Source organism: Tetrahymena thermophila (assembly GCF_000189635.1).
Source record: "Tetrahymena thermophila SB210 genomic scaffold scf_8254631, whole genome shotgun sequence".
Classification (NCBI taxonomy): domain Eukaryota; phylum Ciliophora; class Oligohymenophorea; order Hymenostomatida; family Tetrahymenidae; genus Tetrahymena; species Tetrahymena thermophila.
The window spans coordinates 66,164-79,698 of NW_002476400.1; the positions used below are offsets into that span (position 1 = coordinate 66,164).

At 19.9% G+C, this 13,535-nt stretch overlaps 4 protein-coding genes across 4 annotated transcripts; 2 read left to right on the plus strand and 2 right to left on the minus strand. All coding sequences in view use genetic code 6, as the record gives it.

Moving 5' to 3' along the window:
- Positions 1 to 589: 589 nt before the first annotated feature.
- Positions 590 to 4,844, minus strand: TTHERM_01076910 (hypothetical protein; the record flags this gene model as incomplete). The annotated part of the gene is made up of 9 exons (XM_001030527.2): positions 590 to 865; positions 930 to 1,103; positions 1,172 to 1,532; positions 1,731 to 2,093; positions 2,154 to 2,851; positions 2,938 to 3,417; positions 3,473 to 3,583; positions 3,950 to 4,063; positions 4,248 to 4,844. The coding sequence occupies 9 exons, from the start codon at positions 4,842 to 4,844 to the stop codon at positions 590 to 592; spliced, it is 3,174 nt and encodes a 1,057-aa protein (XP_001030527.2).
- Positions 4,845 to 5,773: 929 nt separating this feature from the next.
- On the plus strand, positions 5,774 to 7,327 carry TTHERM_01076920 (ADP-ribosylglycohydrolase; the record flags this gene model as incomplete). The annotated part of the gene is made up of 3 exons (XM_001030528.3): positions 5,774 to 6,155; positions 6,310 to 6,576; positions 6,750 to 7,327. 3 exons carry the CDS (start codon positions 5,774 to 5,776, stop codon positions 7,325 to 7,327), a joined length of 1,227 nt encoding a protein of 408 aa, XP_001030528.1.
- A 381-nt stretch (positions 7,328 to 7,708) lies between these two features.
- On the minus strand, positions 7,709 to 10,051 carry TTHERM_01076930 (hypothetical protein; the record flags this gene model as incomplete). The annotated part of the gene is made up of 12 exons (XM_001030529.2): positions 7,709 to 7,964; positions 8,014 to 8,103; positions 8,167 to 8,256; positions 8,308 to 8,397; positions 8,591 to 8,680; positions 8,803 to 8,898; positions 8,952 to 9,041; positions 9,106 to 9,195; positions 9,315 to 9,404; positions 9,482 to 9,643; positions 9,750 to 9,850; positions 9,911 to 10,051. The coding sequence occupies 12 exons, from the start codon at positions 10,049 to 10,051 to the stop codon at positions 7,709 to 7,711; spliced, it is 1,386 nt and encodes a 461-aa protein (XP_001030529.2).
- Positions 10,052 to 11,047: 996 nt separating this feature from the next.
- Positions 11,048 to 13,509, plus strand: TTHERM_01076940 (kinase domain protein; the record flags this gene model as incomplete). The annotated part of the gene is made up of 13 exons (XM_001030530.2): positions 11,048 to 11,086; positions 11,144 to 11,193; positions 11,383 to 11,472; positions 11,545 to 11,634; positions 11,765 to 11,854; positions 11,991 to 12,080; positions 12,205 to 12,294; positions 12,474 to 12,563; positions 12,639 to 12,728; positions 12,848 to 12,937; positions 13,111 to 13,200; positions 13,255 to 13,344; positions 13,392 to 13,509. 13 exons carry the CDS (start codon positions 11,048 to 11,050, stop codon positions 13,507 to 13,509), a joined length of 1,107 nt encoding a protein of 368 aa, XP_001030530.2.
- Between the last annotated feature and the right edge of the window lie 26 nt (positions 13,510 to 13,535).

A 13,535-nucleotide genomic window follows, 5' to 3' on the forward strand; every position in this document is an offset into this window, starting at 1 on the left:
ATAAATTATTTTATAAATTGTAAAATTTTATATTTTGTTATTTTATTTAAAAATCTAAACATAAATATCACTAATTAATTTATTTATTAAACAAATAAATCATTTAAACTAATTCTTTATTTTCAGGTTTTAAATATTCTTATACTAATATAAAAAAAGGTATATACTTAAAAAAAAATCATTTAGGATGGATGTACTTTATGATTAAATAATTTTTTTATTTAAGGTAAATTATCACATTTACTTATAATAATAATATTTCAGATATTAATGTAGACAATATTAGTTGGTTTGTAAAATAAAATAAAAATCTATATTTTATTTTTTTATATATATCAATTAAGTGAGGCATATATATTAATAAGTTGAATAAGCTAGTTTATTTAAAATAAACATATAATTAAGAATATTTTGATATAATCTTACAAATTTTTAAACAGTAATTACACTCACTAATTTATGAAATATGTTTCTTTTATTGATAAATTGTTTGTTTAAATGTTTAAAATGTTTTAAATAAATAAATAATTATAATTCAAAAATATTGAGCAAAATAGGATGATAATATTTTAAAATTAGCTGAACCTGATCAGAAATGAATTATTACAAATTGATTGCAAACATTTCTGAAAAGATTGATGAGCCAATTAGATTATAGTTTATTTACAACACGTATAAACGTTTAGCTTTCTTACTTTTCATAAGTTGATTTTAATGTATTATTTTAATCTAAATTTGAAATATTTAATTTTTATGCATTTGTGGTGTCTTGGTTTTTCATTTCTGTGATAGTTCTTGATGAAAAAATATTTTAGCTTTTACTGAAAGAGTCTGTCCTAATTCTATTTTTCTTCTTTGTTATAATCTGTTTTGATAATTTAATAATTAAGCTTTACATTGAATGCAAATAAAAAATAATATTCTCTCACTTTTAATTAATCTTCTTTTTCAAGAAGTTTCTGATACAATGCTGTTTTTCTGTCGTTAATCGCTTTATCTTTCTCATAGGATTTAATAAACTTATCATCAAGCGCTTTTACTAATTCTCTTTAATTTTCGTTTTCCTTCTCAAGATTCTTAAGTACATCATCTAACAATTTGGTCTAAAAATAAATTAAATTAATTCATTAGTTTAATCTTGAAAATGTGAATTAGAGAAAAAAAGAGATACTTTTTATTTGATAATTTCGAATCTTTTAAAGAATATTTCAAACAATTTTTTATGGGAATCTTTTTCAATTATTTACAGCTGCTTTTCTTAATAGGATTTATCGTACAAGTTAGCAAACATTTAGAAGTATCTTCCTAAGTCTTAGACACAAAATTTTTAAAATATAAATACCTTAGAAAGACCATCTATATCATTGTTTTATTATAAAATATCTTTGCAATACATTTAAATGAGATCTTTGAAGTCCTATTAAATTTTTATGTACTAATTATTATTTTCTAATGTATTAACCAGCTTTGATTTCTCTTGCAGCTGCTGATCCAGCTCTTCTAGTCTATTTATTCTCCACTTTTCATTAATACTTTTATTAAAAAATATATTTTTATTAGCTGATTTTTTATATCAATTATTGAGCACTTTAAATATACTTTTAAATTTAGAATTATAAAATTTTAAAGAATTTTAGTTATTTTTAAGCAAATTAATTGAATTCTTAAATAACTATAAAATGATTTAAATATATTTTTTTCAAAGTATTTTAAACAGTAAAATAATTTACCCGTAAGAAATATTTTAGAATAGCTTAAAAACTTGCTCTTCTCTAAAATCAAGAGTTTTTTTGAGATTTTAAAAATATATTTAATATATTTCTTTAAAATAACTGTCTGATACAAATCTATGCATACTTGCATTAAATTGCTCTATGATAGAATTTCTTATAGAGAACAAACTTTGCATGAGCTTCTACATCGATGAGAAGTTATCAAAATTTACTAAATATTATATTCTTTCTTAATGATCCTTTTCAAGGATTTATAAGACTCTTTAAAATTCGTAATTTACTGATTAGGAAACAATTGTCCTAGGTTCAAAATATTATTATTTTCCTTAATTAATTTGCTCTATTAACAAGCTTAAATACCTAAAATAAATAAAAAAATTAAATAAAAAGTTTTATTAAATGAAATGAATAAATAAATACTTGCAGAATGTGTATGAATTTATTGGAATATTCTTAAATTTTTTATATTTTTAAGGAAGATTAATTATTTTTCTTAAGAATTCAACATCTGTTTTAATTTAGTTCAATTAATCTACCATTTTATTAATATTTAAGTTTGATATACTTGGCAAAACCGATTAAACATTTGTATTGCTAGCTTTTAAATTGGTAAATGAAGTTTATTAAAATTTACCAATATTATTAAATTATGATGTATTTAAATAAATAGAATTTTTTTGTGTTTATCCTTTAGTTATTTATGTTAATTAATTCTGAATTGTATTTTATCCTTAAATATTATTTATTTATCCTATTTAGCTTTGAATTGTATTTAATCCTTAAAAGCTAGTTTTTTGTCCTAATTAGCTTGGAATAGTATTAAGTCCTTAAATATTTGTTACTTACTATCCAAATTGGCTTTACATTGTATTTATTCCTTAAATATTTTAACTCATTTATGAATTCAACAATTAAAAGCTCGGAGTAACTCTCGAAACTGAGATTTTTTAATTGAAATTACTTATTTGATTATTACTAATTGGGACCATTGATTTTTTTGCACTTGATTCTCTATCAGGCACAGAAAAAAACTAAGCTTAATCTATAGATTCTATTGAATCATCTAAACCAAATTTTTATAAAAAGCATTTTTTATCCCTAAAAGCTGAGTTCAATATCTGTTTTATATAAATAAACACATTCATTAATTTTACTTAAACTTTCTTAAAAAATTAACATTTTTTAAATAAAAAAAATAAATTACATTTTTAATTTTAAGAAGCTGATGATTAGAGTTTGCTTTTATGAAGTGAAGAATTTATTCTATTACTACATCTCCCTCAAAGATAAGTTTATCAGTATCATTAACAAAATTTTATAATTCTGATGTTAATAAGAGGTCCATTTCACTATTAAAATTCTATTCTTTAGCTATAATGTATAATTCAGGCATGTAATCGCTGATATTTAAATCAGTAATTGGAAAATTTAATTTGTTTTCAAATTCGATCAAAAAGCTCATCTCATCATAAATGACATGTCTTAGGTCAGAATTTGAATAAAATATTATTTAGTCACTCATAAGCATTATAAAAAGCTAAAGTTTTAAATTAACTTCTTCGAATGTATCTATACCCTATACATCGATTAAAAAAGTGTGAGTGTTTGAAACGGGATTATAAATAGGCTAACCCCATAAAACAGCTCCTTCAGTCCCTTGATCTCCTCCATCTCTTTCATAAAACTGTAAAAACAATAAATATTATTAACTTAATATTAACTTTCATTTCTGTATTTACTTTTTTAGTTTATTTACTAGAGAGAAATTTATTTAGAAACTAGCTCTTCCCTTTTCCTGGCAAGCCAATCACAGAGATTATATTTATATTACCTTCATATTTTATTAAAATCTAAATGATTTAAGTTTGATGCACTAAAATAAAAAGCAAAAGAATTAATTAATCAATATTATTTTATCCCCTAAATTTATTTAATTAACAAACAATATCAAATATCAGCTTGCTTGCTTGCATAAAAATCCTACAATTTTCTTATTTATAATAAGAATAATTAAAGTTTGGACTTAATAAACAAATCATGATTTTAAGTTTTATTTTGTTTAAACATTTAAAAAATTTAAATATTGAGAAATGTTTCAAATTGTTTTGCTATAAACTTGAGCTGAATTTTATTTAGAAAGAATAAAAGAAATTTGATTAATTTTTGGTAAATAATTAATTAATAAATTAGATGAATAAATTTGATATTTTTTTTACTTCTTATAACAAATCTTCATTTAAAATCAGCTATTAATCTCTAATTTCTATCAATTCATATGGCCTAGCTAAAAGATCTTAATTGCCTTAATCTTTGTTTTTATTGGTTTATCTCTATTATTAAATATAATATGTGTTAATTACATATATAAATTGCATGATTTATATTTAAATGATTTAATTATTATATTTTGCAATAGAAAATATAATAAATACTCTATTTATTTTCTTGTAAGTATATTTATTATTTATTTATTTATTTCTTTATTTCCTAAGTGTTAATAAAATAATCTATTACTTCATTATGTCCATTCTAACTAGACCCTCTATGCTTATTACTTTGTTAATATTTTCCTGCTTAGTTAAAGGACTAATTTATATCTTTTTAAGCTGAATTGTTGTGAGAAGATGGGTTGTTTTATGCTAAACTCATCAGTGCCTAAACATCACTGAATCCTTGAATAATCTTGCTTTATCGTCTCTCACTCCTAATATTTGGAGTATTTGATTTGGTATTTGATCTCCTGCCTTTCTAGCCACTTCCACCTTCTTGCTAATTATTGCTATTATTCCATCCATTCATTTACTATTGCTAATCCTTTTAATTTTTTGATGCAGATATAAAATTATCTGAATCAAAATATATTAGTTCTTATTTTTCTTAATTATTATGATCTTTGTTTTAAATATTCCCTCTGAATTCCTAATTTTCAGAGCTATTGCTCAACGTTTTTGTCCTGCTTTCTTAATACCTTTTTGCTCTTTTTTAGGTGGTAGCATAAATTAAACCTAGATTTTCTTATTATTTTTGGTTTAAATTATCATAAATATCATTCCTATTAGGCTACTCAAAGCCTTAAAAAATATTGTTTTTGTCATAACTGTGTCGACTCATTGCTAATAAGTAGTTAAAATGTTTAAAGCAAATGCTAAAGTAGTTGGTTCAAATAGCCTCTCTTATTACTTCTTTAAACTTTGCTTTGTCAGATAATCTCAAAGTTTTTAAATTCTATTTTTAGCTTATATTCAATATTTTAAAACCTTCTACTTTCTCAAATTAAATAAATATAAATTATTTCACTTGCAAATTAATTAATTAATTAATTAATTTTCTTTTTATTACTTTTAGTTATCAAAATACAAAATAAACATTGTTGGATAACTTTAGTGTAATAATAGTAATTCATTTTCAATCAAATAGTTAGTCAGCACATTCACTTCTATTTATTTATTAATTAATTTAGATGTTCGTTATTTAAGATTTATATTATCGATATATTATAGAATAAGCCTTCAAAATTAATTAATTATTACACCCATATAGATAAAAATAAAAAACATATTTCACAAGTTTTATCATTCACTCAATTAATTAAATATCCACACTATTTGAACTCAGTTTTTTTATGCTTTCATTCATTATAAATAAATTAATCAAACTTCTTTTATTAATTATAAATAAAATTTATTTTTTTATATCCCACAATTAATTTTAAAATTATTTATTTAAATTAAATATTTAAAATATTATTTTATCATAATTAAATCTAAAAAATTCTATTTTAATTAATGTTAAAATATTTATATTTTTTAGCTTAAATTATTAAATAACTAAAATATTTGAATTTATTATTTTTTTTGGTTAATGCCACTTATTTAAGATGATGAGTTGAATATTCCAAATATGTGAACAAAAGGTATGTGTGTATTCTCTTAAAAGGGGTGAAAGAATTATTAGAATAATTAGATACTAAGGATTTTTATTGATATCGCTAATTAATTTTAAGAAAGAAAAAAATAATTAATTTAGTTAAGAATTAGAAAATGCAGAAATAAAATCTTTATTTAAACTCTTAAGAATTGAAATTTAATTTATCACCTGAAGATGTTTAGGTCATACTAAAAAATTAAAATAATTCTGATTAAGAAAAAAGAGCTATAGGTTGTATGATGTGCTCGTACATCGGTGATAGCATAGGTACAGTGACAGAGTTCACGAAAGATTTAACTGAAGAATAAATCTAAAAAGCAATAAGAATGGAAGGAGGAGGAATTCATAGAGTTATTGCTGGCTAAGGTACTGATGATAGCGAGTTAGCTACCTCTTTAGGATATGGTTTAATTGAAAGCGATGAAAACTCTATTGATCTAAATTTAATAACAAAATACTATGTTTTGTGGGTTAAATCTAAGCCTATTGATATTGGTAAAAATAAATAAATAAATTTACATTTTGCATATTTTGACTAAGGATAAATAAAATATTTACAATATTGAATAATTTAATTTTTGCATAATCCTAAATATATAAAATTGAATTTAATTTATCTATTTTTTATTCATTTTATTAATATAAAAAGGATAAACAACTTCCAATCCATTTAAGTTACTTATTAATGACTAGTAAATAAACATTAAGATGAACAAAGACTAGGTTTAAGAAAAGGATCTTTCTAATATAGCAATATCTTAAGCTTAGATTGATAATCAAAACTCAGAAAGTAATGGTGGTTGCATGAGAATATGTTCCCTTATAGTCTATCTTTCAAAATTAAATGACTAGGAAGAGATAAAAAAATCAGTATTTTCAGAGTAGTAAATCACACACCCTAACATTATATCTTAATGTAAAATAAATAAATAAATAAATACACTTTGTTATTAGAATATTAAAAGAATATTGACAAATAGAAATATATATCTTTTTATTAATTAATTAATATTTTTAAACAAATTTACTTTGATTTCTAACATTAATTTTTTTAAAAAACATAATTTATTTATTTATTTATTTGTTTAGATTGCACATACATTTATGTCAGAGCATGCATCAATCTTATACAAAATGGAGACGCAAAAAAAGCTTTTGAAGATATTAACAATTATGTAGAAAATTTCTTAAACATAGGTGTTATATAATAATGGTGGAGAGAAAATGTTTTAAAGGAGAAATTTAGCGAAACTAAAATATATGAAGTTTGGATTAAACACTAATTCATCAATGTATTTATTATTTTGAAAAGAATTGCAGAAGGTAGTGAATCAATAGATAGCGATTTACTACCAAGAGTATTAAAATAAATAATTAGACTTCATGGAGACACTGATACTGCTGCATGTATTGTAGGTGGTATGATAGGATCATTGGTAGGATATTAGAATATTCCTTCAAATTATGTTAATATTTTAGTTTAGTGTGATCTTTAAAATGATCCAAAGCTAAATCAAAAAAGACCTGCTATCTATAATCCAAGAGCTTGTATTTATCTTAGTCATAAATTGTATGAAAAAGCTCCAACTCAGAAAGTTTAAATTATTGGAGGCACAAATGAATAGAAAACTCAAATTCCAATGCTACAATAGTTCTATGATTTTTGAAATCTAAAATCATTATACTAATAAAATACAAATAAATTAATTATATAACAAACATGTTTACTTATTATTTATTTTTTATTATTTTTTTCTAAACTTTCTTTATCAAGTAAAAATATATTTCTAATATAATTATAGAAAGAAAGCTGTTTTTAAAAATATTTTATTTTTTTACATAAAAATTACTTTCAAAAAAATAAAGAAATACCGTAGTTTTTCATATATTAAGGACATATTCAGATAAAAACTTTTGATCAAATTTAGTCCTTTTTTATGTTTAACAAACTTTAAATTTATAAAATAATTGTTCTTTTTTCTACATGTATTTTTAAAAAATAATACAAATTTATTTTAAATAAAAATCATTTTATAATAATTCAATTTTCATTCAAATAATTGCATGTTAAAATCATCAAAATCAAATTCATAACTAGTATCTTAATCATTATCAATATCCTTGTTATTGTGTTTATGTGTTTTATAGTGATTGGATTCCCAAATTAATTATTGCTCTTTTTCTTTAAATTAGGGAGGACTTTCAGATTTGCTATATTCTTTAGATTTTATATTTTCTTCATATTAAATTAATCTTTTTGCTTTATTCATTATTTGCATATTTATTGAAGAAAAAGAGATTCGACTTTTAAATAATATAATATTTTTAATTAAAATTAGAATAATCAAATTACCCATAATATAGATTCAAATAGAATAAATTTTTCAAGCTTTCTAAAAATTCTTAAAGAAATTAATTGCAATAAAGACATATCTAATTGCTCCTAATAATAAAATTTAAGAATAATTTTTATTTGTTATTAAAAATACAATATTCAAAAAGTTACCTAAGATCAACAGTAAAAATCTTTATATTTTAAGAAGATTTTAAAAGCTTGATTAAACTTAAAATACCAGAATCTCCAATATAATTACCTCTGTAGATAAATTATTTATTAAGAAAATTTATTTTTTTGACAATATTTTACCTTAAAAGTAAACTCAAATTAAGTAAACTTTTAATATTAAGTAGCTCAAGGCACAAAATAGAAAATTATTCCTCATTAATATCTGTTGAACTAATTAAAAAAAAAATATTTATTTACTTTTCTTTTATTTATTTAAGGCTTAATTATGAAATTTATTGTTAATTTTGTCATATTTTTTAGTGTTTTGAATCAATATTTTTAATAAGTAAAATATTAGACTGTTAAATCATTATCTAATGAACTTTAAATCTAAAAATAAATAAAGAATGATATGTCTTTATACGTTAAATTTAGTTCAAAGCTTTTCAAATTTTTTAATTTGGTTAAAAGATCTCCAACTTCTAATATCTTCTCATAGTTGATTAGATTATAGCTATTAATTAAGATATTTATTATTTATTTATTTATTATTTTCTATTAAAAATAAATAAAAGATTGAATAATTTAGGAAAATTAATCAATTAAAAATAATTTTAGTAAGAATGAATAAAAAACCTTAGATCTAGACTCAAATTCTTAAGATTAGGATTAGAGACTCTAGTTATCTAGCTTAGTACTTCATAAAATGAAAATTTATCTTTCAAATTATTGCTAATTAATTTTGAAATAATAAATATTTGTTTGTAAAAATATGTTCATATTACATAAACTTTAATTTTAGAGATTCAAGCTATGTAATTTTAGAGATTGAATCAATTAAATTATGAATAGAAAGTGTGGTTATCAATTCTTGCCTTTATATTTTATCATAAAATAGTAATTTTATTTTATGTACCAAAAAACGTGAGGTTATTTTACTTAAATGAAAGAGCCAAAGTTTTCAAATTTTGACAATTAATAATTTCTTCAGCTAAATGGACCATACATTTCTCATCAAAAAACGACTACCTATATTTAAAAAAAATATTTAAGAAAAATGAAATAAATTTTATAATCAGTTTTTAAAATAATAATAATAATAAATTTATGCGTGTGTGATTTTTTTTTAAGCTAAGATTAATTATTACTTAAAAGTAAGAGATAAATTTGTCAATTTTTAGATATTAGCTATCCCAAAAATTAAGTTCTTAACTTCAATAGGACTATATCCAATGTTTCTTCATATAATAATTTTTAATTTAAGATTAATATTTTATTGAATTGTTAAAATTCAAAAAAGCTAGAAATTTATTACTTTATCTTTATTTTCAAAATTTAAAGATCTTTGCAGCTATTTAAATTTTTCAATATTTTAGATATAGTTTTATCACTTATCAAACTAATATTGTAAAAACTATCAAAATCAAAATCAAAATCAGAGCAACAACATTAATATTCATCTTTATGTGTGACTTCTCTAATTAAATTTCAAAAATTTTAATTTAGAAAATTTACTTTTTTTTAATTCTATTTTAATGCTAATAATAATATCTGGATTATTTTAAAAAATTTTTAAATATTACAAAAATTCTATTGAAAGTTGAGTCATACTTTAGCATTCTATCAAATCATTCATTAATAAAGAGCTTTTATCTTCTAATAAATTACGATATTTTAGTTTGTACTATTGCAAATTAAAATTTGTTTATTTGACAAAATTTAAAATTATATTTGAAAAAATTACTTTTTGATTAATAAATTTCATTTTTTTTAATGTGTTTTTCTCCAATTTTATTTTTATAATTTTTGTAAATTTAATTAAATAATTATTTATTTTTTGTTTTCTACAGCTGTTAAAGAATGTAGATTTCTCTTTAGAAATCATATCAATTAAAAATTTTCTATCAAATTTATATATAATTTTTATCATAAATTTTTTTACTTTTTAATTAAGCGCAAAACATAATAATAAAATAAGAACTTAAAATTTATATGTAAATTATTTATGAATTTAGCTCTTCCTCTCTTTGAAATTAGCTGATTGATTGGATATACATGTCAAATCAGCTAGTTTAATTTTTATAAATACAGCAGTTTCTCATATATTAACTTCCAAGAAAAAAAAATTTTGAAAAAAATACTTTAAATTTAATTATTTTAAGGTTTTTTTTTTATAAGAACCAATGTAATGGTAATAATAATTTCATTAAGGTTTATATCAAATAAATTTGATAAGAATTTATTATTTGTTTAATCTAATTAAATACGTAAGAAGAATTTTTATATATTAAATTATATTGAGCCTAAATCTTTTATTGGATTTATGAATTCTGACAAAAATGAAACTAAAACTGAAATAAATTAAAATTTAACTTACATAAGTTAGTAGGCAGGTAGGTAAATAAGTAAGTAAGTGAAATGAGTAATAAGCTCTTAGTTTTTAATTAATATAATTAATTTTTAATAATTAATAGTATCAAAATTTAATATATCAAAGTGATTAATTGTTTGTAATTGCTTTTAATAATACTTAAAAATAAATCTGATTTCATTTATTTGATAAAATTAAGTACTTGTGAATAATTAATATTAAATCACTTTTTATATTGAGTTTGATTTTTTAATTTAATTCTTTTATTTATATTCATAATAAATTCTGAAAAATGTTTAAAATAAATTTAAATAAATTTATTAAATTTTAAATTTGGAGAAGTAAAAAAATGTCTTTAACCTTATATTAGATTTGTAAATATGTTTATAATTAACATAATTAAATTAAACCTTTATCAAAAATTTATTTTCTAAATATTTGCTTTTTTATTGATAAAAACAAACAATCAATTTCAAAAGGGCAGGCAGGTATTTTTTTTATAAAAAAAATATGTCAATAAAGAAAATTAAATACGAATAATTAAATGATGTAATTAAAGTATTTTAAATATTTCATTTATGATTTAGCTATTTTAATAATAAAAAGTTTTTATCATCTGAGTTGATACACCATGAATTCTTGCATTTAGATTTTATGTGAAATTTACTTTATTATTTTTTTAATTTTAAGTCTATTTAAACAAAAAATAGATATTTTTATTTGCTTATTTTATTTTAAAAGTTTTAATTAAAATTAGCAAATAAAAAATAATTTATTGATATTTGAATGCTGAAAATCATTTTAATAATTAATTATTCTAATATAATATATATTAAAAATTAAAGTAAAAACACAATTGATTAATAAGGCTAATCTCAATTAGGATCTTCTTTTACAAATTGCATTAACTTAAAATCTTTGGAAATTGACCTTGAGTAGATAGATATTTTAGATAAAAATTCTTGTAAAAAATTAAACATTAAATTTAAAAAAATAATAAAAAAAAGGTTTAATAAAATCAATGATCTAGGCTTATCAGCTATAGTTAAGCCTCTTTACCACTGTAAAAATATTTCTAATTTAGAATTATACATTGGGTAATAATTTTATTTCTCGTATTAGGCATTAATAATTATTTATATAAAAAATCATTAAATATTACTTCATTTTTAATTTAATTAGGATAAAGTACTTTTTATTAATTTATATTTATATATATACAAAAAGCTCTAACAATATAACAGCAGAAGGAGCTCTATAATTAGGAAATTCACTTTCAAAGTGTGATAATCTCTAAACATTGATAATCCAGTTAGCGTAAATAAATTTACAAAAATTAAATATTAGAATTTTAACTGAAAATAATATCTTTTTAAAATTTAATTGTAATTTTCAAAAGAAAATTTATCATTAAATTCTATACAAATTAAACATTTAAATTATTTCTTTAAAGAAGAAATAAAATTGGTGTTCATGGCCCTTCAAACTTGGTTTCGTCATTAGCTGAATGCAAAAATTTATTAAGTTTGACAGTTTATTTGGGGTAATAAATATTTTTTGTTTTATTAAAATAAATTTTTCATATTAAATCAATATAAATTAAATTTAAAAAAATATATTTCATTACAGTTATCCTTTTTTTAAGCTTAATAAATATATTTATATAGCTCAAATTCAATTGGTTAACAGGGAGCAATTGACCTGGGTATAGCCTTATCAAGATGCAAATAAATTCAAACTTTATTTCTTTAATTATCGTAAAAAAAAAGAACTTTTGGCTTTAAAAATAATAATTTTTATTCTTGAAAAAATATTAAACAAATTTATATAAATTTAAAGATAATTTTTTTAATTTTATGTTACAAATTTAGCAAAATTTTTAATTATTATGATTTTAATTTAATTAATTAAATATCTAATTAATTCCATAATAAAGTAACAACAAAATTGGTGATGCTGGGTGTTAAGGCTTGTGCTCTCAAATATAAAGCTGCTAAAATTTGAGAAAATTAACCTTAAATCTTTAGTAAATTCTATATTCTTATTTTTATGTTTGTATTTAAAATGAAAAGGTTAAATTTAATGATATTTTATTTTAAAGGTAGAATAATATTGGTAATTAAGGGATATCGTTTGCTGGAAATATTTTTTCAACTTGCTCAAACTTATCAACAATTAAATTAAATATGGAGTAAAACATTAGTTTGATTCATTTTTATCATTTAAATAATTTAATTATTTTAAATTTAAAAGTGTTTAATTTTTTATGGAAATTTACAATTTAAATAAATTTGTTTGATATATTAAAAGCAAAAACAATATAGGTGATTAGGGAATATAAGAATTAGGAAATCAAATTCAGAACTGTAAATCTCTCTAAATCTTGGAACTCTCTATTTAGTAAGATATATTTTTCTTTTCTTGATTTAAATATTCAAAAAAATTATTTTACTCTAAAAATATAATTATTTTTTTATCATTTTAAAAGTATAAGTCGTTTAATAAATTAATAAAAATTTATTATATTTTAAATTGAAATTTTATATCTAAAAATTTTTTATATCAATTAAAAGTAGCAATAATGTGGGTGATTTAGGTTCTGAGTGCTTAGGAACTGCTTTATCTTATTGTCCAAAATTAATTGGCATCAAAATAGATTTAGAGTAAACACATTTAATTTTTTGTTATAAAAAGCTGAATTAGATTATTAAAAATAGATCAAATGACATTAATAATCAAGGCATTTTTAGATTAGTGGCTGCAATATCAAAAAATTAGAATCTTTCAACTATAATCTTATGTTTAGGGTAATTTAAAAACTTAAAATATAGTAAATTATTAATTATTGTTTTAGTGGAAATAAAATAGATCCTCAAAGTGAAAAATAGCTGTTAAAATTGACTTTGAAAATGACCAATTTAATAAAGTTAATTTTATATTTTACAGAAGAAAAATCATGCAATACTTGTTGACATATCTAAACAAAAATATTAATTAA